The sequence below is a fragment of the Takifugu flavidus genome, chromosome 20 (assembly GCF_003711565.1).
Source record: "Takifugu flavidus isolate HTHZ2018 chromosome 20, ASM371156v2, whole genome shotgun sequence".
NCBI lineage: Eukaryota > Metazoa > Chordata > Actinopteri > Tetraodontiformes > Tetraodontidae > Takifugu > Takifugu flavidus.
Window position 1 is genome coordinate 3131669 of NC_079539.1, and position 24918 is coordinate 3156586.

The window sequence follows — 24918 nt, forward strand, 5'->3', positions numbered from 1 at the left end:
CACTGAGGAGTGGGGAGAAGACAGAAATATGGTGTTTGCTCAGACCGTCCAGTAATTCTGCAGATATTTGTTAGGCCTAAGATTGTCTTTATCTCAGACGTGGGAGGCCCATTGCTCAAAAATTGGATTTCTTGAACTGATGTCACGGTCCCCGGTGGTGCTGAGGTGAATGTGAGTAAACGTTAGTCACGGTGTTGGTCCAGCTGACTCTCCATTTCTCATAAGAGAACATTAACAGCACCCACTGACCTAGACCAGATTGCTCACCATGCACTGTGATCCAAAGCATATGGAATTCTGGGATGCCTCTCCGAGGCCCTGTTGCGGTCATATCGGCACCTTCTCCTGTTTGGATTTTCCGTGTTGCTCGTTCTCTCTTGCTGCAGAAAACCAGCTCGGGTTTCCGAGGAGTCTGCTAGCTGAGACGATGACTCCTGACCAACTTGCTGTTGCCTTCTCTCCTAGGAAGTGTGTAGAGAGCTCTGGTGCCTCAGCAAAAGCAACCGCTGTGTCACGAACAGCATCCCTGCCGCGGAGGGGACCCTGTGCCAGACAGGCAGCATCGACAAAGGGGTGAGTGGGGACACTTACAAGTTCTTGAAGTTCTACATTTATTCGACAATTTTATTATGCTCTTAAGTGCAAGGTAAACTTTATTTCCTGGATTTCTTGGACTGGGACCAGAAGACATTCGCTTCTGCTTTAGGTCCTAGCTGCACGTTAGCAATGTGATGTTAGCAATGCTAACCCAGCGAGCGTTACTTCTTCCACTTTAGGAGAAGTTACCAGTCTCAGCACTCGTGCAAAAGATGCTACCGCACACATAGCCAGCCGACCCGGGTTTAGGTCACCAACCCGCTGTTGATGCCAGCCAGGTTAGGAGAGACAGATTTAACACGGATTACGGCTGCCATTGTAACAGGACGGTCCCCGTTCTAAAAGGAAGAATGGGAGAGTGTTACGAGCTGTCATCCGCAATTACCATTAGCTCAGTGGAGCCTTTGAGGGCCGGGGCCAATGGACAGGGTCCTGGACAACACAGGGGGCCCCAGGTTGAGCCCGGGGGGCTTTGGAACAGCTTTCGGAGATCCAACGGCAAACCCCGTCTGCTTCTGCTGGGGATGGCTTCAAAGGAATATGAATGTCAGCCATTTCTCACCCAGCGTGTAATGTAGGGGAGGCCCCTCCAAAAGGGAGGCGAGTCCAGGGCAGAGGGCAGAGAGATAGCAGCAGACCGGCAGAGAACTCTTTACTTCATCATTACATGCAAACAGCACAAGGATAGAAGATCGTCTCTCTCGACTCATCGGTCTCGGGCCGCCGCTGACGTAGTTTAATCACAATCTTGAGGAATCAGCGCGTAAGAAAAATCATCTTAGCCGTGAGTTGCCTCTGAGCCATCCATCCCGAGTACCACCCAGGCTCTGACACCCCTGGATCTGACCCATTCTCTGGGTCATTGCCAGAACCTAATGGCTTCTCCCTTGGCTCACTCCCTATCCTCCCACTTAGCTTCAAGTTGTAGTTTCATCAACTGGTGCTGTTCAATTTAGCTAATCGTGGCACGATGTGGAACCTCGATCTGGCTTCCATTTCCACTTAGGGAAATGCGTGGCTACAAGCAGGATATCGAAGGATCGTGAGTCCGTGACCAATCAGGGATGAAGGACATGAGACTGAACTAAAAAGTTAGCAAAAATACCCTCGGATATCGAACAATATACAACAAGTAGTAGCAATGAGTAGCTTAGGCTAGCATTTTGCAAGTTAATGTTATTTCATTTTGCATTATCAGCCCTTTTGACAGCCAAAAGCTGTAAAGTGTAAAGTATTTATCGTAAATTTATACGCACCAACCATCCAGTAAGAAAGGAGGGGCGGCAATAATGGAAAATAGCAAAGATAGAGATGGGACATCACAGGACTAATGTGGAAAAAAGTATTGTGTGACTAATAATGGAATCACAAGTGTGCATGTGAGAAGAGAGGGAGCGCGTTTGAAAGTTCATCAGTCATGTTCTGTATAGTCTAGAATTGAGTGTGTGCAGGAACGCACATTTATATCGAGCTGAAAACGATGCTTGTGTGTTATTGTCCTGCTGAAATGAGCCGGCTCTCCTCCCTGCTTGTCTCCCTTGGCTAGTGGTGCTACCAGGGGGAGTGTGTGGCGTTCGGGACCTTCCCTCAGAGCTTGAACGGCAACTGGGGGCCTTGGTCGATGTGGGGGGAGTGCAGCAGGACCTGCGGGGGCGGTGTGTCCTCCTCCATGAGGCACTGTGACAGCCCAGCGTAAGTAGGCAAAGTAAGCCACAGCAAACTGAACACACACATCCCGGTCCTGCCGCAGGGTGTGTGTTTGTGTGAATGCGAGTGTGTGTGTGTGTGGGAGGATATTGGATTAAAGAATTACCAAATTAAACAACAGATTAGGATTCTTGTTAGCCTGATAGAGTTGCTGGAGGTGCGAACGGCATCAGGTAGGACGCAGCGCAGTGATAATGGCTCAAAGTCCTTTGGTGTTGCCGGGCCGACCGGAGCGCAGGTGCAGAGGAGGAAGAGGGGTGTAAAGGAGAAGGCGTCATGTCATACACACCCGTGGAAGGCGAGCGCCGCGCTCCATCCCTCTCTCGGGTCAGCCACGGGTCACAAGTGCTCTGTCTCCCTTTTCAAACCGGACCGCCGCGTCACGTGCGAGCGCCCCGGGAGACGGTCGGATTTCACCGGTGAATCGCTGACACGCACGCTCGGCAAGGCAGCTAATGCGGACGCACAGACACACTCTGTCCTCGGGCAGAGACTTTTCCAGGCCCCCGACATGACCCGCGCTCACCAAACCCTCCCCGATGGGCTCGCCGAAGCGGCAAAGACCGGTTCTTTCATGAGTTCCACTGTAATTTGATGTAATGTGCTGAAAATGGCTCTTCTGTCACTCACCTGACTCTCCTGTGTCCCTCAGCCCATCCGGAGGAGGCAAGTACTGTCTCGGCGAGAGGAAGCGTTACAGATCGTGTAACATCGACGTGAGTTTCTTCCTCTTTCCCGGGTTCATCACCGTGCTCTCGGACTCTAAACCAAACTTTCTTAGTCAAGCAACTGGAATAAGTCGAGGCCTTCAGAGCCGGGATGCTCCTGGTGCTGAAGGACCTCCACCCCCACCCCCTCCCCACGGGCGCTCTGTAAAAAGCAGGGCCGCAATAAAAACACACAGACACAGATTTAATATCCCCTAGTAAGTTTGGGTTTATTTTTCTTTTTTTAATTTCATAGTTTTGTGTAGTTAATCTTGATAGTTCCTATATTGTGACATTTCTTTTGAGTCAGGGATGATGACAGCTCCAGGGTTTTGTTCCATGGAAAGCAATTCACTGGGGTGGGGGGGTGGGGGGGGGAGGTCTGGAGCGAGACTTTAAACAAATATTTAATGTGGCTGCGAGTCGAGATGTCTGTTCAACTATTTGTAGGTGGAGCGGTTTTTTTTCAGTAGGTGAAAATTGAAATAGTTGCGGCCTCGCTCGGACGTTTTTACGGAGAGTCTTAAAAATAACAGCTGAGAGTGAGCGGCTGCAGTGTTTCCTTTGGACAACAAACAACAACCTCAGCTACTATTTCAGCGCTGCACCTTGTCTGGGCCAGTGTGTGTGTGTGTGTGTGTGTGAGGTGCATGGATTAATGCTCATACCTCGCTGCTGTTGTTAAAATGACGACTCCATCAAAATATGCGACAAGATGAACCCCGACTGCTTCGTTTGGCGCCGCGTTTCTAAAGGATTATATAGAATCTGGGAGGATTCTCGCCGCCATTTTGGAGCAAAATTCTGCGCTGTTGCAACCTCGGCGCCTCGTCCGTGTTTCCTCTGTTCTTGACCACTGCAGCTCCTGGATGGGCGGTTCCGACCCGGCCCAGATGGAGTGACAAAACCAATCCTCTATCGTAAATTTGGCGTGTTTAAAGGGGAACGTCTAAGCGTAATTCGGCCCGTGTTGTTACGCGACACAATAGCATCGCCGTGTCTTCGCAGTGTTTGATGTGCACGTTTAAAGGTGACACTGGAGTTTGGTGAGCTGAATATCCCCAGCGGGCCTCTTTGTTCTGAACCACTTTAAAGGTGTCGATCTTTGCTCTGACCTAAGAGTCTTTATGCGTCCCAGGGGAGAGCGTCTCCAGGTTTCGAAGGATCTTTTCACGCCAATAAACTGTTTCTTCTCACTTCCTGCTACCTCTGGCACGAAGGAAACCAGTCACCTCAAACCCAAAACCCAATCTAATCCGTGTTGTTCCTCATTGATTTTTCTTCATTTTATTTGCTCAACCTAAAAAAAACCTCTCCTGTGTTGAATGACTACGTTTATCATCTTCAATATGTCCTCTGTTTACAGGCCTGTCCTGCAGGATCCCGTAATTTCCGAGAGAAGCAGTGTGCCGATTTCGACAACATGCCGTTCCGTGGAAAATACTACAACTGGAAGCCGTACGCCGGCGGTGAGTTCGGGCCCGGGGCCGCACTGGCCCATCAGGAAAAGGGAGAAAATGGCGAAAAATAAGCCGCAAAAGTCGCTCCGCGCATCGGAGTTTCAACTTTCACCGGGGGAAATGTGGTTCGATGAGAAAGGACGCTGCGCTTCGGTCCCTCTGTAGGCTCCGGTAGCTCTTTTAATTTAAGGCCCAGCGTGTACAATTTAGCGTCATGAGTAATATTAAACAACACTTAAATCATGTCCAGACCTTTTTGTTCCGTCCAGGCTACTGTAGTATTCATTCCAGCACACATGGAGAGGGGCCCCATCAGTATTTATATATGTACTTTAAGCCTAAGTCAACAATGACATAAACAAAGCCTTAAACACTTGACTTTTGACCAGAAAGAATATTTTCTGATAAGATTGTCATGTGGAATCCAGCATATTTTCCGGTTCTGCACCTACTTTTTACTCTCCAGAGCTGCTAGCCAACATTTCTCCCATCTTCGAGGCACTTGTAGCACGTCGCTCTTTTATTCTTTCATAAATCTTCACCCTCATAAACATTTACATTCCAGAAAGCGGAATCTGCGATCCGGGGTATTTCTCCTCTCTAATGTTGGATGGCGTAAATGTTGTCGTCCTCAAGCGACGTCACAGAAGACGAGGCCGACCCGTCTGGTGCGTCTCCAGCCGGAGGACGGCTTCGCTGCTGCGTAGAGAATTCCTCAGATTCCTGAAGGCGGTTTTATGTTTAGGGAGTCTTCTGCTGCCGCTGCTTCTTGTCCGGGGAGCTTTTGAAACGGAGCGACAGTTTAACACTCTTCATCTCGGGGAGGGGGCGACATTCTGAGCAGGACAGACCTTCAGACCAGCAAAATAAGCAAAAGCCAAAGCATGTAAACAGAGTTTCTTCTTCTCTTTTGTCACGTGGAAGCATCAACTGACCCTCGATAACCCCCGTGAGAACAACGCTGTCGCTGCAACAAACATTTTCTTTGTCCGAGATCCGAGCGCTCAGTAACGGAGAAAAAAACTAGTTGAGAGGGGGAGACCTGTGGGTCCTGGGTCCCTCTGGGCCGCCGGTCATTTCTGTTGTGTTGTGGGTCCTCGGTGGGCAGGCCCAACCGGAGATAACATCTCCTCCCTCTGCGTGCGTTCTCTTTGACCCAGGTGGCGTTAAGCCCTGTGCTCTAAACTGCCTGGCAGAGGGCTACAACTTCTACACGGAGCGCTCCCCTGCAGTCGTCGACGGCACCCGCTGTCAGGCCGACTCGCTGGACATCTGCATCAATGGCGAGTGTAAGGTAAGGCCGCTGTGCTGCCACACGGGTCGCGGCGTGGCAAATTCCTCACGGAAAAGCTGCTCGCAGGAACTTTTAGTGATATTTTCAAAGCATGTCTGTGTTGAAACTCTTATTTTTGGTGCATTTTTCATGGACACCTGTTGTGTTGCTATGAGGATTGAGTTTGAAGCGACACGCATCAGACGTCAGTGAAAAGCCAGACGTCTCAGTGTCAGAGCAGACTAAAACTCTCCTCAGCAGACCTTGGAGGAGTTGCTGACTGATGTCAAAAGGTTGCTTCAGCCTTTGTGCGAGTCTTTATCTTTGACAGCGCAGTCAGATGCTGAGTTCATAAACACAGCTGCCGGAGCACAAAAACCCAGCAGCTCTGCGCAGAGGAACAATCGGGCCTCCAGAGTTGCTGATTGCGGCTGATTGTCATCGGGTGACTGGCTTTGCTCTCTCTGACTCTTATCAGGGCTGCGCAGCCCCGACCGGGATTGTTTTCCACCATAAATAAAACACAAAAATCATTGTTTTGATTGAATAATGAATTCAAACATCTCTGAAAAGTTTGATTTAATAACGGGGCAAAAACGACATTTTATTGAAAGGAGTTGGCAGTTGGTGCTGCCTTTGTTTTCGTGAGCATAAATCATTTGTGTGTGTGTGTGTGTGTTTTCTGACACACAGCTGAAATAACTTTGGTTGCTCTCCTTAAGTGTTTGCTTTGACTTCCACCTGACCGTACAATCTGATTCCCGTTTGGCGTGGCGGCGCCGCATCTGTGCCAACAGAATTACTCCGGTTCTAATACAAAAACACAACATGCTGCGTGTTTTAATGGGAATAAAAGCCCGATAGGTGGAAATGCTCCTCGCCAGGGGAGGACTGCCGGTTTGTTTCCAGTCTGAATACAGTGTGGCGTTTAATTTCTGCGGCTCAGGGCTGTTTTATATAAGCCGTCTGCTTGGAACGCGGCACCGTGTTCGCGGGTGTTGGAAGGAGACTAAGGCAGAGGTGGGTGGGTGGGGGGGTCTCTGTGTGTGACAGTGATCCACGAGGATGTTTTGACACTGATTTCCAGGCCGCACATTAGTCTGTCACCGCGCTGAATTCTTTTGAAACCAACTCTCGCTGTTTACATTTTAAAGCACGTGGGCTGCGACAACATCCTCGGCTCGGACGCCAAGGAGGACCGGTGCCGCGTGTGCGGCGGGGACGGCAGCACCTGCGAGACAACCGAGGGACTTTTCAATCAGTCTCTGCCCAGAGGAGGTAAAAAACACCAAAACCCAGCAGGCCCATCGGGTTCATTTGGGGGGGGGGGGGGGGGTTGATTTTACCTGGATTCAGTTTGAGTGTAAATGTAAATTAAAGACATCGGCATCATCGGCATCGTCAAGGTCGCAAATGAATCTATAAGGCTGAGATGAGTTCAATGGATGGAAATTAGAGTTCTGCCTGGATCACCCATCAACGGATCACGCGTGCTGTAAATGATGTTGGCGAGCTACAAACCAAAGCATCTTTTTACAGTAACTACACCATGACTTTAGCCTCAGGTGGTGGGCTAGGGAGAGAGAGAGAAAACATATTTCTCCTTCTATGGTATGGCTAGTAACCCAAGTGTGTGTGGGGTGTGTTGTTTTGTCCTCCCGCTTTGTCCTTTTTGGGTGATTGGGAATTTATTCCATACAGTTTGCACTCCCACCTAACATAAGATGTATGATGCTCCGTCTCCAAGAGTAGGGAGGAGGACAGTGGGAGGAACAGCACCTTAAAGATGGCTGTATTTCTCTTCCAGGCTACATGGAGGTGGTTCAGATCCCGAAGGGATCGGTGCACATCGAGATCAAAGAGCTCGCCATGTCAAAGAATTATATCGGTAAGTGCCAAATCTGCACACGGAGTCTGAGCCAGGCGCAATCCCAATAGAAATATTAGGCAATATTTGAGTGTCACGTGGTCTTTTAGCATGTTCCGAATTCATCCATCCAGCCTCTCAGAAGCTCATGTGACTCTGGATCCTGACATTGGAACAGCAGACCCTGGACTGCACTAGTTTGTGGTTAAATTGGCAGTTTGAGACCCCTGGCTGTTACACACGCGCGGCTCCCTTCTGCGCCGACACCACCTCCTCAGGTTCCCTTTTGTCAGTGTTGCCTGATGGAAAACCGCAGGACAACGTATACGTTAAAAAAATAAATAAATAAAAAAGTTCTTTATGACACACTTGGCACGGAGTTCTGGGCTCCGTTCCAGAATCCACAAGAACCGGCTGCATCAGACTGTAAAGGGTCAAACAAACAGATTCAATTAAGCCTCCTCTGTGGGTTTCCATTAACGGGAAAACGAGGAGAGGTGCTGAATTTATGGAGGACGGTGTTGATGGAGGGCTTGTGCTGCGCTCTGAAACCGAGAGCTGCATCAGATTTATAGGGCTTCCTGCTCCGCCAGGATTATCGTGGCTCTGACGTCTATATATCACAGCGTAAAGACTGCAGGCCTGGCTGCGGTGCGCGACGGCATCCTCCCATTCAAACAATTTTTTAACCTCGTAACACATTTCAACTGTGACCCAGATGATTATTCAGATCCTGTTCTTGCTATTTAGGTCAGCTTTTTCATTTTTTAACCTTCTATATTCAGAGACAGCGCAACAGAGGTGATGGCGTCATTCGGCCCATCGTGGAGTGGATATTTTCAGATCGGTCGGGCTCAGAAAGGACTTCTTTCTGCACCCAAATCAGTTACGGGTCCATGTTGGTGCTCGTGAAGGCTGCCGGAAATGTTGACGGTTTTAAGATGTCGCAACTGATTTTAAGATGCTCTTTTTTCTGTGCAGCTTTGAAATCTGAAGGGGAGGAATATTACATCAACGGAGCCTGGACCATCGACTGGCCCAGGAAGTTCGACATCGGGGGGACCACGTTTCACTACAAGAGACCCTCCGACGAGCCGGAGTCTTTGGAAGCGATGGGACCCACCACTGAAAACCTGTTTGTCATGGTAACAGCACAGGGCACAACAAGCTGGTTTCTGAAGTGACTGATCTCAAGTGGATGAAAGTCAACATTGAATCCAGTCCGCACTGCTGCTGCGTGCTCCCTCAGATGGTGGGTCCCCTGTGGCTGTTCTCAGCAGCCGGAGGGTCACCTGTGCAGTTATCATGCTGTCTGACCAGCAAGATTCCCTCGAAGTTCTGCTCATTAAAAATAGGAGCAGAAACAAAAGTGCTGCCTTGATATTTTGGTCAGCGAGCAGCGGCAGGCGCTGGGTTCTGGAATAGGTTCAGCTCAGCTGATGTGAGCTGGCTCGAGCTCTCAGGAAGCCCGACTTCCACGTCCGGAATCGACCTAAACAGTTCCCAGCTTGATACAAGAAATAAAGTTATGTCAGTTTGCAATTGACATGTATTATTTTTGTCTAGTTGGGATCGCCTAGCTGCGCCTGCTGCTGTTAGCTGTTTAGCACTATCAGGACGCTGCTCCATCTGTCTCTGGTTGTTGCGCGCCCAACTTTACTAGAGTTTCTTCAGAATCTTGCGGTTGTGGTTGTAGCGGCAGACAATTTATTCACTCAGACCGTGTATCTGACAGCCTGAGATCATGCGAGAGGCCATTCCAACTGTTAACCGTCTGGCCCGTTTCAGCAACTGCGTGGGACGGATCAGCTTTCACCACAGCTGCGTTGCAGCTTCTCAGCGTTCCAGCAGAAATTGCTTCGAATATCACGTTTGATTCGCGCCACGATATTGAGGATAAATACTGAGAATGTTTTTTATGGTCTTCACAAGTTTGTATTTTCTCATGTAACGGCCTTGTCCGCTCAGCCAGAAGCTGCTTCTTTGTTGCCTCCAGACCCTGAAACCTTCAGACCTCCTCTGCAAACAGCCGACCAACACAAACCCAGCAGAGCCCCAATAATCTGGACTGTTCAAACAGCCTGTGAAGCCGCTATGATCAATATTTGGATACGAACAATGCTTTGAATGCCTGTGTGTTTAATATCAAAGGGGTTGTTGGTGGTGACAAGCCTACAGAGAGCCGCCGGCCTGGTTCCATACTCCTCTATAGAGCCCTACGGTTACTGTCGTGTCTTTGTGCCTTATGATCTGCAACCCCGCTGTTGTTCTTCTGTCTCAGCGCCCTCATCTGCTGTGTCCGACAAAGAACACACGGAGACGCCACTGTTTGCCACTTTAACGTAGCGGGGGGAAAGTTTCTCAGGGGGAAGCGGAATCCAAAAAGAGCGTCTGACAGAGGAAAATATCGGGACACCGACCAACTGCTGCTGTGGCTGTTTTCCCACCGACTCTTCCTTCTGTCCTCACCCCTTTTTTTCTTTTCTTTTCCAGGTTCTCCTTCAGGAGCAGAACCAGGGAATCCGGTACAAGTTCAACGTGCCTATCCAGCGCACTGGAAGCGGGGACAACGAGGTGGGCTTCTCCTGGAACCACCTCCCCTGGTCTGAGTGCTCCACTACTTGTTCTGGAGGTAATATAGCGCAGCTCAGCAGACATTTTTCATCTTATTGGACCTCATGCTGCTCATCAGCATCATATGGTAAACCTTTTATCCAGTCCATTTCCCTGCAGATTGCTGTATTTAATATAAACAGCTGCATGCAGGCAGCCAGGCATAAAATCTACAATATTCTGAATTGCTTTGGAAGTTCCATCATTTCCACTTGCATCTTTTTTTTGGTGACAGTTGGAAGTGAAGTGAAAGCAGGTGGATACACGAAGACAACCTGGATAGTTGTCCTTGTCTGCAAAAAAATAATAACGGCACCTTTCAAGATCACTTAAATAAGACTGAAACTGCATTTCTCACATTGTTGTGGTTGAGCTGTTCTGCTGGGCCTCTGGTTCTTTAGTGGTCCACACAGATGACACCAGTCTTCTGTCCCACGCCGTCAGACCTCTAGAATCCGAAACCGCCGTGCAGTATTGACCGTGGCCTCAAGTATGTCCAAACCAAACCTTTTAGCCGCAGGAGCAATGGGTTTCATGTAACAATAATTAGTGATTCTTCCCAGTTGTCAAGTGCGGCCTGGATGGGTTTGTAATATTATATATTTAGTTAAAAGCATGACTGAGTAAGCATGCGGCTTTCTGAGGAAGGACTCCCAAGTCCTGAGCAGACGTTTGAATCTCTTCCCTTAGATGGGGAAGAACACATGACCTTCCACTGTTGTAAACATGCCTCTGCAACCTCGATCCAAATGCTCTAATTTCTGTCGGCTGTGTGCGTCTGGCCGAGTCCAGCTTTAAATCAGTTATTTAACTATGCAGCCATCTGATGCAGCTAGCTCAGCTAATCATGGCGTGTTGCTTAATATGTTACTACAGTAATAAAAGCTATGAAAAACACCTTTTGACCGCCGTCCAACTGGAAATATTTCACCCCATGCCTTGTGCTATTCCTCCAAACTGTATTTCACGAGAGGGACCCATGGGTAGACTTTCTTCATATGCACTATCTCGTGGCAACAGCCACATCCTGGTGTAGTTTGGTTTTGTTCTCTTATGCATCCACACACACACACACGAACGGTGTTCCTTGTGGGGTTATTTAGTTAAATAAACAGTTAATATCTTCAGCATGCTCGATGTCCTCTCCTCTGTTCCACCCTTTTAACCAGGTCTGTTGTGGGGATACATCCCACCAGGGGCCTAGACAAACCTTTTTATTTTTTATTTTGGGAGTTGGCATCCAGCACACACACGGTGGGAGGTGTGACACAGATACGGTAGCCTTCACTTTTTCCAGCGCAAGCCAAAGTAAAGAGCTCTCTGCTCTGTAAAAGTCATTTGCCAAGATGTCCTGCAGAGAATCAGGAATTTTACATGTCTGGATTTAGTGCGGCCTGAAAGCGATACCACGACGGCGTTTCTGAGGTGGGGTTTGAGGTGCGGCATCAGCTGAGCGCACGGCTGACCAACTTCTCTCCCCCCTGCAGGTTCCCAGAAGCAGGAAGTGGTCTGTAAAAGGCTGGATGACAACTCAGTGGTCCAGAACAACTACTGCGACCCCGACGGCAAACCTCCGGAGAACCATAGAGACTGCAACACGGAGCCGTGTCCCCCAGAGTACGTGACTCTTAGTTTCCATTGACCTGACCGCGAGCTGAGTCCGAGGTAGAAGGAAGCTTAAATACTTACATTTAAGGTGCTTAAACAACTTAAACTACAACACCCCCGACACATGAAGCATTATGATTGTGGCATTTAAATGAAAGTATTGCGGATCAAGTCGAGGCTTCTCAAAAAAGCGAATGCCCCAGGACTGCGGCTGACTCACCTCCTAATGGCAGTGATTTATAACTTCATATGTTAACTATTTTCAGCGTTTGCCTCATGCCAAAAATTAGAGCCTTGAAAACGACCACCTGTGTTTGATTGTTTTGGCCTCCTCGCCGATCCTCCCGGGGCAACACACACGTACACAGGTGGAATCTGAACTCACGTTTCGTGGCCAAGCGTCTGCGAGCCCCCCCTCGCTGCTGCTGGAAGCGCCACGAGACTCAACTTCCATCATGTCTGGAAAAAGTGTGATGAAATGCATCGGGCTCATTAGTTTCAGACTATCCGACAATTACGCGCGTATTAGAGCAGCGCGTCCTTGTCTCTCGGCCGGTCCCGGGCCAGAAGGAGTCATCGCATCATAAATCTGTCGCCTAACTGCTCGTTGGTTTCCATACGTCCAGCCCGTAGACGCAGGTTCTTTATTTTCACGTCTGCATTCAGCAGATGCAGGATTTTGGTATCTCATTTATTTTGATTAGTACCTGAAGGCTGTCGTAATGCATGCGTGAATATTGAATTACGGCGCACGCATGACATTTATGCCTGCGAGAGGCCGACCCCCCCCCCTTCCCCAACATTTCCGCAGCCTCCTCCAAAAGGGCCAAGTAGAGGAGAGTGGGGTGGGCAGAGTTTTATGGGCTGCAGTAATGAAAGCTAACACAGATGTTTGAACACGTCGTTAATTCTGTATACATTCCTGCAGATGATGTAATATCTCACAGGCTGGATGGGTTTCGGAGGGCTGTCTGCAGGTTTATGATATTATATGGAAGGCTTGGGAAGGCCGTGCTGGACACTCGGACTCACTCGGACTCACTCAGTAACGGTGGTTGTTCGTTTGTGTAATGGATCATATTCATCAACGGTATTTGGGCATTATTTACTGGCACTTTGCCTTTGGTCTCGTCTTCTTGACCGCTTTATCCCTTTTGGGATCACGGGGAGGGTCCACCCCTGGATTAGTCGCCAGTTCACTGCACTATGTGAGCATTTGTGGGGTCAGTACCTTGCTCAAGGGTACCTCTGCAGGGCTCTGAAGGTGTCCTGGCACTTTCCCCTACTAACACCTTCCATATCTAAATATTATATCTATTTTTAAATAGGTGCTTAAATATCCTGTGCACTGGACTTTTTCTCCTCCAGGTGGTTTATCGGCGACTGGTCAGAGTGTGGAAAGACGTGCGACGGTGGAATAAGGACGCGATCCGTTCTGTGCATCAGGAAGATCAGTGCTGCCGTGGAGGAGACGCTGGAGGACGTTCACTGCCTGACCCACCGCCCAATCGAGCAAGAGTCGTGCAACAACCAGTCCTGCCCGCCGAAGTGGGTTACCCTCGATTGGTCAGAGGTGAGCTGATGTCCCGGGAAAACGAATCCCACTTTAACAGGCGGAGGCGCTGCGCCGTTGCCCTCACAGCTCCGCTCTTCCTGTCTCCCCCCCAGTGCACGCCTAAGTGCGGCCCCGGCTTCAAGCACCGCATCGCGCTGTGCAAGAGCAGCGACCTGGCCAAGACTTTCCCTCCCGCCCAATGCTCGAGCCACAGCAAGCCTCCAGTCCGGGTCCGCTGCAGTTTAGGGCGCTGCCCACCGCCGCGGTGGACCCCTGGCGAATGGGGACAGGTAAGACGGAAGAAACAGAGCAACTTGAGCATGACGTCGATCAAGGCTACTGCGGTCAATCCTCTAAAAGTTGGGAAGACGGCAAAGAAGCGATAGATTCCATGTTTTTGGTGGCTGGTTAATTTAATCTCCACCTTGATGACAGAGTTCTCAGCAGGTCTGTGATGAGTTGCCGTACATGTGGGCTCCGGCGGGCCTCGAGTGTGTGAGCCGCGGCAGCAGAGCACTCCTGGCTGTTTGAACTTTATCTCTGCCTCGGTCCAGACCGCTCTTAACGCTTCCAGGAACGCGATTTAGCGGGACAGAGGAGTAGCGTTCTTGAGCTCACCCTGACATGAGTTAGTGCGCTCGGCGAAGCCGCGGAACACTTTGCAACACGGCTGACTCACGCGGGGCCGGGGGTTCCAGAAAAACGTGCGTCAGAGCGCGCTGCGTCTGCAAGAAGAACGGCTTGTTATTTGGTGGATTTGTTAATAGCTCAACGCAAAAGTGGAGTTTTCCAAACAGGGCTCTGCGATGTTTAGAGGATGGATCACTCAGCAGAATGATAATATTCTGGTTGTGGCCCTGCTGGCTCAGGCCAAAGGTCAAAGGGTCTAGGTCAGTGTTGTCCCTGGGGTTCTCTTCATAACACCCTCGTGTGTGTTTACACAACATCGGCAGCCCATATTTTCATTCTGACGCCGACGCACAAAGCAGGTCTAACTGGAGCGGCTTCCTCGTCACGCGTAGACCTAATCTCCCCTAAAGAAACAGATAAAGTCGGCGCCCACGCAGCATCTTCTCCTGTGCGTGTGTGCGTGCGTCTCCTTGTCTTTGGTTCTAATCGCAAGCCTCGACCTCGCTGCTCACCTCCCAAAGCCTCAGCGAGGGGAGATTGTTGCCAGCCACCGAGGACATTTTCTCCCAAGGCCAAAAGGTCACTGGTTCAAATCCCACTTAAGTTGCACCACTGACGTATCCCATCTGTCATGGCCGGCAACGGGTACTAATAAAGACTCACTAATTGGGAAGGGATGACATGTGGACTCACTGATCTGAGGCGGCCATAGAGGATCATCGAAGGTGACAGAAAGCCTCCAGGTTCTCGCCAGAGGGTGAGGGGGCATCTGGGGTAGATGGTAACCATGGCGATGGTTAACAGGTGTGGGGGTGGTGAAGCACATAAAATACACTCTTTAGTGGCGCTGTAATTGCAAAAGTGTTCTGCATACACTTCCTGTGCCAGCAATCCCTGCTCCACAAGCATTGATGAGGAATAATCCCTGGTAGGACTGTAATTATTAAATGAGCTTAAAGGACACAAACCTTGGAGCAACACATATACTGAATACAGTTTCCACCTGAAGGCGTTTGCGGTTCTGGCTGTCTGTCAGCACCATTGAAGGGCCGTGACCTGATGATTTCATTTGAAATGGTTTGGCCTCTGTCAGCTCTTGGTCTGAAAGGAATGAGAGCAGGATTCCTCGCGTGAAAGCGGAGGCAATCTTCTGGGTGTTTTTTTTTTTTTTCTGTCGGCAACAGTTGACCTGGTTACTCCCTGAAAACACTGACAGCCTGTTGAAAACAAAGGGAAAGGTAACTCTGGCTGCCTTCCTGTCCTGATGATTGGTTAATTGGATCAAGTCGTGCGCTGTGTGTGTGCAGGGATTACTCCCTTCCTGCGTGCTGGACCGAGCACGGACTTAACAGTTAAGCGCTCCAAGAAGACGAAGGATCTTTCAGTTTTGTAAAAAAAAAACCCCAAAAAGCAGATAATCGGCCTGACTGAGGGTTTTCTGTTCCAGTGTTCGGCCCAGTGCGGCCTGGGACAACAGATGAGGACGGTTCAGTGTCTGTCCTACACCGGGCAGCCATCTAACGAGTGCTCGGACACCCTCCGGCCTGCCATGATGCAGCAGTGTGAGAGCAAGTGTGATGCCACGCCCATTTCCAACGGTGACGGTAAGATGACGAATCCTGCACATGATGAGACAAACCACCTGGTCACTAGTGGGTTCCTATTAGAACAGCGCCCCTCAACAGCTGATAAAAAGGGTGATAATGTCATTATAAAACCCATTTAAAAGGCTAGAAACTGTCTCCATCTTCATCTCTGCTTCACTATGACCTAAACACTTTTGGATAACACACTCCAGCACACTTCGCCAGCTACATTAATCTTTCCACTGGCGTGGGCTCCCGCTCAAAGCCAAACAGCTCGACCGTCCACATACACTTTCAAATGATGGATGGCGGCTCAGATGCATCGAGAAGGGCCTTTCGATTAGCCTGAATGGAAAACGTGAGCAGCGTTTACAGGCTTGCTAATGGGATTAGCTGTGGGCTAATTGTTCTTTTACGGACAGCACTGAGGCAACGTCTCGTTTCATTTGGCTCTGCGGCGGCAGGGGCCAAAGCCTAATAAGGGAAGACACTCTGATCGTGATAAGGAATTTAAAGCACTGCCTGTTTGCTATCCAGTGAGCAGTTTAAGTGTGTGTGTGCACTGTAGGAATGGCAGATAGCCCAGTTACTGAACGAGGCCAGGATCCGTCTCAGTGTGTCCAAGTATAGTTGCAGGGTTTTACTCAGCTGAGGGAGACCCAGCAGGCCTCAGACATCAGGTTAGCCCTCGTTTGCACCTCTGCGGGGAGCAAATGAAGAGAAACTCGTGGGATGTGCAGGATCTCTTTTCACCGCTTTCACCAACTTACTTACAAAAGCAAACAAGACAGCCAGACGCAAAGATGAGCTGGCGCCGAGACTTTCAGAAGTAATTCGGGGAGCCTAACCTGTCTCCTCTCTCTCTTCAGAATGCAAAGACGTAAACAAAGTGGCCTACTGCCCGCTGGTACTGAAGTTCAAGTTCTGCAGCCGCGCGTACTTCCGGCAGATGTGCTGCAAGACGTGCCAGGGCCACTGACCCGGGCGACGCCAGGGCCACTGACCCGGGCGACGCCAGGAGATGTGGAGCATGTTAGAGGCACTGAGAGGGCCCGAGATTAAAAACAGGGCCGACCTCTGGACCCACGTCGGTCAGATCAGTGCTGGTGAGAGAAGAGAAGCCCCCCCCCATCCTTTTTGGTTCATTTTTCCACACCTGGTCCTCCGGCCCTCCCATCACGGTGGAATCCCACCCGCTGCTCAGCTCGCAACGCTGACACAAACCGCTTCCGTTTACCTTTTTTTTTTTTTTAATTTTCACTTCTGTGAAGTGGAACTGAGAAGATGCGTCTGTCGGTGAAGTTATTTTTATTATAATAATAATTATTAATATCATTGTTAGTCTTCCTTGGTGCTTTGTCGTCTAATGAATCCAAAGTGCTGGACACGTCACTCACGGATGTATCATGTATCCTGGAGACGGACTCGCCCGAGCAAGGAGGAACATTTGTGGGACTCTGACGTGACAGCGATGGTGCTGCTGGCAGGCAGACTTCGGTGCACCCCCCCCCCACCCCCGTGTAAATACCAATTTACCACTCCAGCAGGACAGAACACGGCCTTGTACTGTATATTTATTGTACCATTTTAAACAGAGCTGAGATTTTATCCTCTGACAGTAGCCTGTTGTCAAGGAAGGGAATGTAGCCTCGTTAAGTTCAACCTCTCTGTGCTGGAATGAACCTATTACATACTGTAACATATATTAAACCCTTCTATATTGTGAGGATTTGTATATTATCTAAGATGTTAATCCAGGACCAGAAAGTAACACCTAATTTAGGAGGATCATTAAATCATTTTTTCATTTCGCCACGCAGGTGCCTTAGTTCCTAACGGTCAAATAAATGAATTTCAGTAGATCGATCTGTGCCTGAGCCGCGCGAACACTGTTCACCAAACAGGCCTTCGGGAGACGCCGCCGTGGTCAGCTGACTATTGGAGGACTTGATTCGAAGGAGCAGCCAATGAGATTCTCATCACAAAGTTTGTTAGCAGCCACCCTCACGTCAGTAAACGCAGCGCTCTAGCAGGGTCCCGTCAGTCAAAGATTGGAAAAAGGAGCGAGTGGCTGAACCTTTTTGCTCCGGTACCTCTAAATGTTGCATTTCTTTCCTTGAATCCGTCCAAAAAAAAAAGAAAAAAGCCCCTTTCACATATGCACTGCAGAGAATGTTTCCATATTTACACATGCAGCAAACAACAGAATCTTTGATTGATTTTTACACATGAATTTGTGCCACAGCGAGGAACGTCTGAGTCGATACCAATGTGGACTTTTGGGTTTTTCCACATGCCGCTGCTCCGATAAAATCTCCCATTCAGTGCTACAGTGCCTGTGTTAAAGAGGACACCAAATCAGATCAATTCTCTGATCAATATCGGTGGAAACTCTGTCACAAGATTCAGTCAGTTGCTAAATACCTGAGATGTACATCGCAACCGAGCTCGCCTGTGGAAGGGAAATGTTTTAGGAACCAGGAAGTAGTTTAGGCTCAGAGGCCGTGCAGACTGGAACAAACAGAAGGGGCTACGCTAAGCTAAGCTGTTGGTTTTCAAGATGTAGTATCAAGTGAATAAAAGACATGAGAATGGAATTTAAGATGTCCGCGCAATGCAACAAATAGGCATATTATTTGGAATGAATGGAAATTGCTCCCGTGAGTGGGGCTGCCGGTGGATTTTAGGCTGCAAACAGGGCGCTAATGACCTCCACGTCATGACTGTGGTGTGAAGATAGTGAGGAAATATTCCGTTTTTGGTGAACTATCCCTTTAAGATTCTAGAACACGTTGCATTCCTAATGTTGCCAGACCACGTTCTGGGGCTCCAGACACCCTCCACTCAAGGTTACCCTTTCATCTCCCCGTCTTTGTCCCGCACCGACGGCCAACTCATCCGTTCCCCCTCTTTTATCCCTCGATCCGGTTTTGTCATTTCCACACCGATTTTTTTGCCCTGTTTATCTCCTGCTCTGGGGGTTGCAACCTTCCCAGGCCTCCAACGCTATCAAGCGGTTGCTTCCGTTTGACTGTCTCCGGTTGGACCTGAATCATAATGGGACAAATGTGGATCTCTGTACTGGTAAATGCTGGCCATGCTGTGTTTTTATGTCTCTGTTTATACCTCACACTGGGAAATGTTTTTCAACTGTGTATCGTGCGCGCTTGCAAAACGGACGCCCGCCCAGCCGCACCGCATCCCTTTTTTTGGCCAGGTGACTTTGTCTTTGCGTCGTCATGGCGTCCATGGAGCGTCTCCATCGCATTAAGGACACGCAGGGAGGGGGGGGGAGACAGATCAGAGAGACGATGTGCAAGAATCTCACAAGTGATTTCTAATGTTGCTGCTGCTACTTTTCTCAGTGTGTCGGGCAGAATTGTGTCGTCCCCAAACCCCGAGTCGTGCGGAGAGGCAAAAGATTTTTTTTTTTTTTAAAAAGCGTGACGGGTGGTGAGAGAAGCGTTTGAAATGGAGCTGAATTCGAACGGCTCGGACCGAACCATCTGCTCCCGCGCACACGGAGCCTCGAGAAATCAAGAAAACTGGTACTCGTTGCTGTGAACCTGGATGTCTGAATGTCACATTGCTCATATCTGTACCGAAAGTGCAAAAGAAACGAAAAGGCATCATGTGATTACTTGCTTCTGTTTTGTCTTCAGTATTATTGTTGGTACACTGTTACTAATTTTGTTTTTTCCCTCCCTCAAATGTAAATTATGTGCTAATTTATTGCGTTGTCTCACCTGTATGTTTATTTCACTGCATGCCAACTGAACTTTAGCATAGTGAAAAAATTGCAGTGATGCAGCCCTTCACCAGACCCCCCCATTTTTTTTTTTTTTTTTTAAAGAGTAGACACAATAAAAGAGAACTTTTAAGGAGACGGTGTCACCGGATTCATTTTTCCACTTTACTTGTCAAAAAAAGTATCCTAAACCAGTATCCTTCCTCACGCTAAAGGTATCACACCCTGTACACCAGTTTATAGTTAACAGTGGACAAATTTAAGGTATCTGGTCCTGAAGGTGGTTACTGAGGGTGCTGCAGCACCATCTGCTGGCGGGGATGTTACTAATTTTCTCTAAGTAGCAGCGTTTCAGCTTCTTCGCAATTCTGTAAATGAAATAAGCTCAACAAATGTGTTAACCTGAAAACGCCTCTAAAATTAGTTCCTACAGTGTCTGTATGAAAGAGCAGTGTGTTTCAGGGCTAAAAATGTGACGTGTTGATATCAACCAGCCAGGTGAGCTGCACGCCGCGGCTCCTGCGCTGGTCTTCCAGTGCTTCCCAACACTGGATCGATACCTAATCAAGCTAACCCACTATAAAGAAGTAGCAAGTCCTCCTCTGACTCAGTGGTTCAGGTAAGGTGCTGCCATTTCTCATCTGAGCCTGGGGTGTCTGGATTCCCTCACTCAGGAGCTCTCTCCTTGGTAATTAATTCCAAATAAACACTAACTTGCCTACTTGGCTTGGAAGTGCTCAATTACAGAAGGAGACAAATGGCCCGCTCGGTCTAATATAACCAGTTTAAAATACCAGCAATGCCTCGTCTGACTTCTGTCTCCTTCGCTGGCCGTCTGCTGCGCTCGCTCTGTCCACATCAGAAGACAATGCAGTAACACTGAGCTACCTGAGACGGAATTAGAATAAAGTGCAGGTATAATATATGTAACGCTAAAGTAAACGCTGTATTTTCCAGCATATTTTCAGTTCAGTCTCAGCACTCAGGAACTGAACCCATTTCAATCAGCCGATTAGCAAAATGACTACTATTGGGCTAATGCTGACAATTGCCAGGGGCCCCAAATTACAAGGGGACCAAACAGACAGCTCTAATACTGTTATTATAATCAATTGACCTTCGACGAAAGGCGACCCTTGAGTGAGTGATTCAACTCTCAAAACAGCTGACACAGAGCAACTCGGGGAGAGGTCGCACTATTTCCCCTGAGGGAAGCAGAGCAGTAACTTTAACATGCAAATGAGGAACGCCTTGACAAGAACAAAGCTTTTTAGAGAATTGGCAGTATTTTGTTCGCAGGGGTCCTGAACAGATCCAGACGGTGCTGGCGGTGTTGCATATTTATTCTCCAATGGGGGGGGGGGGGGGGGGGGGGTGAGGATTAGCGGAGCGACAGGCGGCGTTGTTAATCAAAGCTCCTGCAGGTCTTCAGCGCGCTTCTCGAGTGGCTGAAGAGTTTTCGGACACCGTTCTATGCGAACGCGGCAGAGTGGGACAAACAGCTCTCGATGGTGTGGCTGGAGACGGTGCATGCCAGGATCCGAGGGCGGGGGCGGGGCGGGGGTTCTGATAGCCAGGAATGCTGGCCTGGGACGGGCAGGTCAAGGCTCCAGCACCTGCTATCTGCTGGGTTCAGGCGCTGTTGAGCTTCGCCACATGTTTCCCACAGATGAAGCCCAGATTGAATGGGCCGAGCAGAGGATCAAAGCCCACGAGGATGATTTTTCCCCTTCACACCTTCAAAGATGAGAAGAGACATGTTTCAGCTGTGCACCGTGACCTCTATCTCTTGTGCGCTTCCCTCACCAGCTTTGAAGCACGTGCGGCGTGTGGGCGGACACGCAAAAAACAGTTTGGGACCGTTCGGGTTCGATTAAGTTCCCCTACTTTAAACGGCCACCTCCACCTTCTGCTCAAGTTAATTTACTAAATGGTTGTTCTGGTCTCCGGGGTGAAGGTTCCGACAGGATGTCAGGCAGGACAATGTCCTTCAAAGACCACGCCTGAGAACTCACGGCGCCTTTCTGATGTTTAAAGCACCCAAATGGGATGGATGCAGTTTTCTATTCCACCCACACGGAGGTCAACTTTTATATTTTCCACGGCGTCAATAGCACAAAACCTCAAGTGCAAAAGGACGTGTGTGTTTGGTTTTTCTGTTCCTGTCAAGACGTCACTTCAAAACAAAGGGAAAGAAGATCTGAATGGATTTAAAGTTGGAAAACAAACAATACAACCGGGGCAGAAATGTACTCTGGTTTATAAGCTGATTTTGTGTGCAAGCTAACCGAACCCGACATCCGGTCTGTTTGTTAAAAACAGCCGCACTTGGACTTTGCGCGGTTACGACCGCGTACACAAATGGCAGCTTCAGCATCGGCCCAACACATGCAGAACTCAAGCCGTTGCTGCAGGGGTCTGGTTTGTGTCAGGGAGGGTCCAACACGTCGTCTACAACCAACATCACTGCATCAGTCGAACAAAATATGCTGCTCCAGCTGTCTAATATGACCCAGGGGGAAGAATTCTACCTCAGAGTCCTGACTGATTAGTGTAGGGGTGTGTGTGAGCGGACGCACGTAATCAAACACAAGCACAAACCTATTTTGTAGGAAGCGCTGCTTGCTGGGCTGCGGCTGGAACGTTTTTTAAAAAAAAAAAAAAAATGTATTCATGTATTGACTTCCTCCACCAACAGGAATATTTTCCCACTTTTGCTGCTCACAAATAAACACACATCAACTGTGAACTTTCCAGGCTAAAACGCTAGCAGCTAGTACCAAGCCCAAGCTGTCCTTACTTTTAAAATAGACTTTGCCCATACAGGTAGCTCACAATTCTTACGTAAATTATCTAAAAAATACCCAGCTAAAATTAAATTTTATGAAAAAGAAATAAAAGAAAGCTCCCCAAAAGATAAAAAGGGGGAAATACTTGATCGGAAGTTGTTGTTTTTTTTGCATTTCATAAAAACCCTGTTGTGGTTTCTGTCCCCTAGTGGCCAAACCAGAACTAACAGCTTTGAAACATGGAGGAATTATTATTTCATTCCTCCAATGACTGTTACAATCCATTAAAACAATAAGTGGGTACAGCTTCACATGGATGTCATCCACCTCTTCGTCACCGAGGGTGGAGGACGCGCCGGCTGTGATACGGAGAGGGAAGCAGCACTACAGGGTAACTGGGCAGAGCAATAGCCACGTGTTCTCCTGGAAGAAATAAAGGCGGTCCCACCGGCTGAGGGGGGCAGAAACGCAGCGTAATTCAGTCTTGATGGATTTCTGGAGATGGGCGGAGTGTTTAAGTACGTGCTGCAACATAAAGCGCGCCGTTCGTAGGGCGCATCCACCCAAAAGATGACACAGGCAATATCACTCAGGGTCATCCACGACCGAGCAGAAGCTCTTGGCCTCAGTCCACTGGCCTAAGTGATTGGCTATTGATTCTTTACACACATAATCCATTTACATGTTGTCTACCTGGCAGACATGGCACAGGACGCCATTTCTTAGAGGTGACCCAGCGAACTGCAGGAGGCCATGCAAACTCTGTGCCCTTGACCCGCCACGAGAGCGGCGGCTAAATAAACAGCCTCGTGTTTTCGCCGCTGTTGTCGTAGTGCAGCTAAGTTTATTTACTCTGGTCTAAATCCGTGAGTTCATTTTCTAAGAATCAGAGGTTTCTCCCTGTCCAATTGTCCTGCTGAATTGCTGCGGTATTGGAACTGTCACGGGAAGGTTTTACTTGAAACTCGGGTTTGGCCAAACGGAGCGCTGCAAATGTCTCAACGCTGTGTTTCTCCGTGTCACAACAGCACTGACTCGGTCCTTTCGGTCGAAAACTCTGACTCACTTTGAGGGCGCGCCACAATTCACAGGATTCAGTTTACGTTCAAAAACCACCGTGTAACAAACGTTTGCAGGCGAGTGCGTTTCACAACACTCCAGAAAAAAGGCCGACAAGACAAAGGAGACAAAGGAGACAAAGGAACAACAGCTTTCTGATTTGCCCAACATGCTTCCTCTGTTCTTGATAAACGAACGCATTAAAATGGAACTTTTGTTCAGCAGTTGTCAGTCAGCTTGTTCATAAGGTGCCTACGTGCACTGAGGCAACAGAAACACATGGTTGACGACAGCAGTCCGCCAATGAGAAGCTCAGAAAGGTAAAATCACGCTTTCCCATCTTGCGTTTCATCCTTTAGGCCATTTTATTTTTTTTGTTTTACCAACAGCTCACAAAATGTTCGCACCACACTTTCCAAGTTGCCACTGAACCGGTCTGATTTTCCAAAGGTCGGGCTGTCTGCGGAAGGTTGGCGGGTTTCTGAGACTCATCGTGATATTAAAGAATCTGATATTATTCAGCACGTCTTAACGCCAACAAAAGCTTGAACTTTGGCTTTAAACTGGTAAAAATGTGCTCAATATCAACTTATACAATTAGTTTCAAATTAGATGATAATATAAGCAGTATTGCGGCCTAAAGACTAAAACACATCAAGGATTTAATCAGTGATTACACACTGCAATGATCCCTTTCTCGTCTGGTTTCCCCTTCAAGAGTGTCCGAATCAGTGAGTGAAATTCTGAGCATCTTCGTAAAAACAGCCAAAACCCGATGAAAAGTCCTCTCAGCAAAACGTCAGCAGCACTTTTCTGACCTGACCCGAGCCCAGAAGCCCTCAGCCAGATCACGGCGTCACCTGGTTTAGATTTGCGGCAACTCTCCTTCCTGTTCTATATGAAAATCTGAGTGTAATCCCAGAAGTGCAGTAAAAAAAAAAAAAAAAAAGCACACTCCGGCCAAATGCAGCTCCTGGACACACACGCGTGCGGCAGTGGCAGATCATTTACCCCCGAAACCACTGCAGTGAGGTAAGTACTCTGGTTTAAACAATTCATTTTTACAAGCTCTGACTGCTCCAGCAGTGACCTGGGCAACCCAGACGGCCAGATACCGCTCAGCGCGGTTGGTCTGTCACTGCTTTCTGCCACATCATTAAGCAAATACTTCATCATTTAGGGAAATACATTTCTTCACTTTCTTGCCAAGAGCCAGAGCAGACTGACACCAGTGTGATGAGAGGGTAACAAAATGGCGACAGAGGGTGTATCAGGGGCTCAAGAATGAGCAGAAAACTGTTTTACGTGGATGAAACCAACAGATGATTACCAACAGACCGATTAGCGAGCTTTAGAGCGACAGGTAGGGGAAGTTTCTTGTGTCCTGCTGTCTGCATTAATGCTGAGATAAGCTGAGCATCCCCTGGCACATTCAGCCTGCATTATCTAATAATATTTACGCTTCTGACGTCTCCTTTAATTTGGTGGAGAACGTGTTTGCGAGGAGCCTCCAGAAGGAAGAATCAGTGATTTAAGGATGAAGCAAACTATTCATTCACCTCCTGTTGTCTGTAATTATTCTAATACCACTTGTGTGCTATCGTATTGGTGATGAATGTGTCTAGAAACCGAAGACGTTGTGTCTGAGGTCACTTCTCGTTATCTACCAGCTACAATTTCATCTACTCGTGTTCAGGATAAAGCCAAAAATCATTACTG

The 24918-nt window shown here is 48.6% G+C and overlaps 1 protein-coding gene across 2 annotated transcripts in view; it reads left to right on the plus strand.

Moving 5' to 3' along the window:
• adamts6 (ADAM metallopeptidase with thrombospondin type 1 motif, 6) overlaps nt 1–19487 on the plus strand; it is a 37640-nt gene extending 18153 nt beyond the window's left edge. For both annotated transcript variants that reach the window (XM_057019212.1, XM_057019211.1), the window contains exons 12-25: nt 466–573; nt 2144–2289; nt 2957–3020; nt 4378–4480; nt 5632–5765; nt 6899–7022; nt 7552–7632; nt 8593–8756; nt 10105–10243; nt 11712–11841; nt 13201–13405; nt 13501–13677; nt 15465–15621; nt 16473–19487. In XM_057019212.1, coding sequence (XP_056875192.1) covers nt 466–573; nt 2144–2289; nt 2957–3020; nt 4378–4480; nt 5632–5765; nt 6899–7022; nt 7552–7632; nt 8593–8756; nt 10105–10243; nt 11712–11841; nt 13201–13405; nt 13501–13677; nt 15465–15621; nt 16473–16582 — 1842 coding nt within the window. In that variant the 3' untranslated portion in view covers nt 16583–19487. The remainder of the gene's footprint in view (nt 1–465; nt 574–2143; nt 2290–2956; nt 3021–4377; nt 4481–5631; nt 5766–6898; nt 7023–7551; nt 7633–8592; nt 8757–10104; nt 10244–11711; nt 11842–13200; nt 13406–13500; nt 13678–15464; nt 15622–16472) is intronic.
• Nucleotides 19488–24918: the final 5431 nt, after the last annotated feature.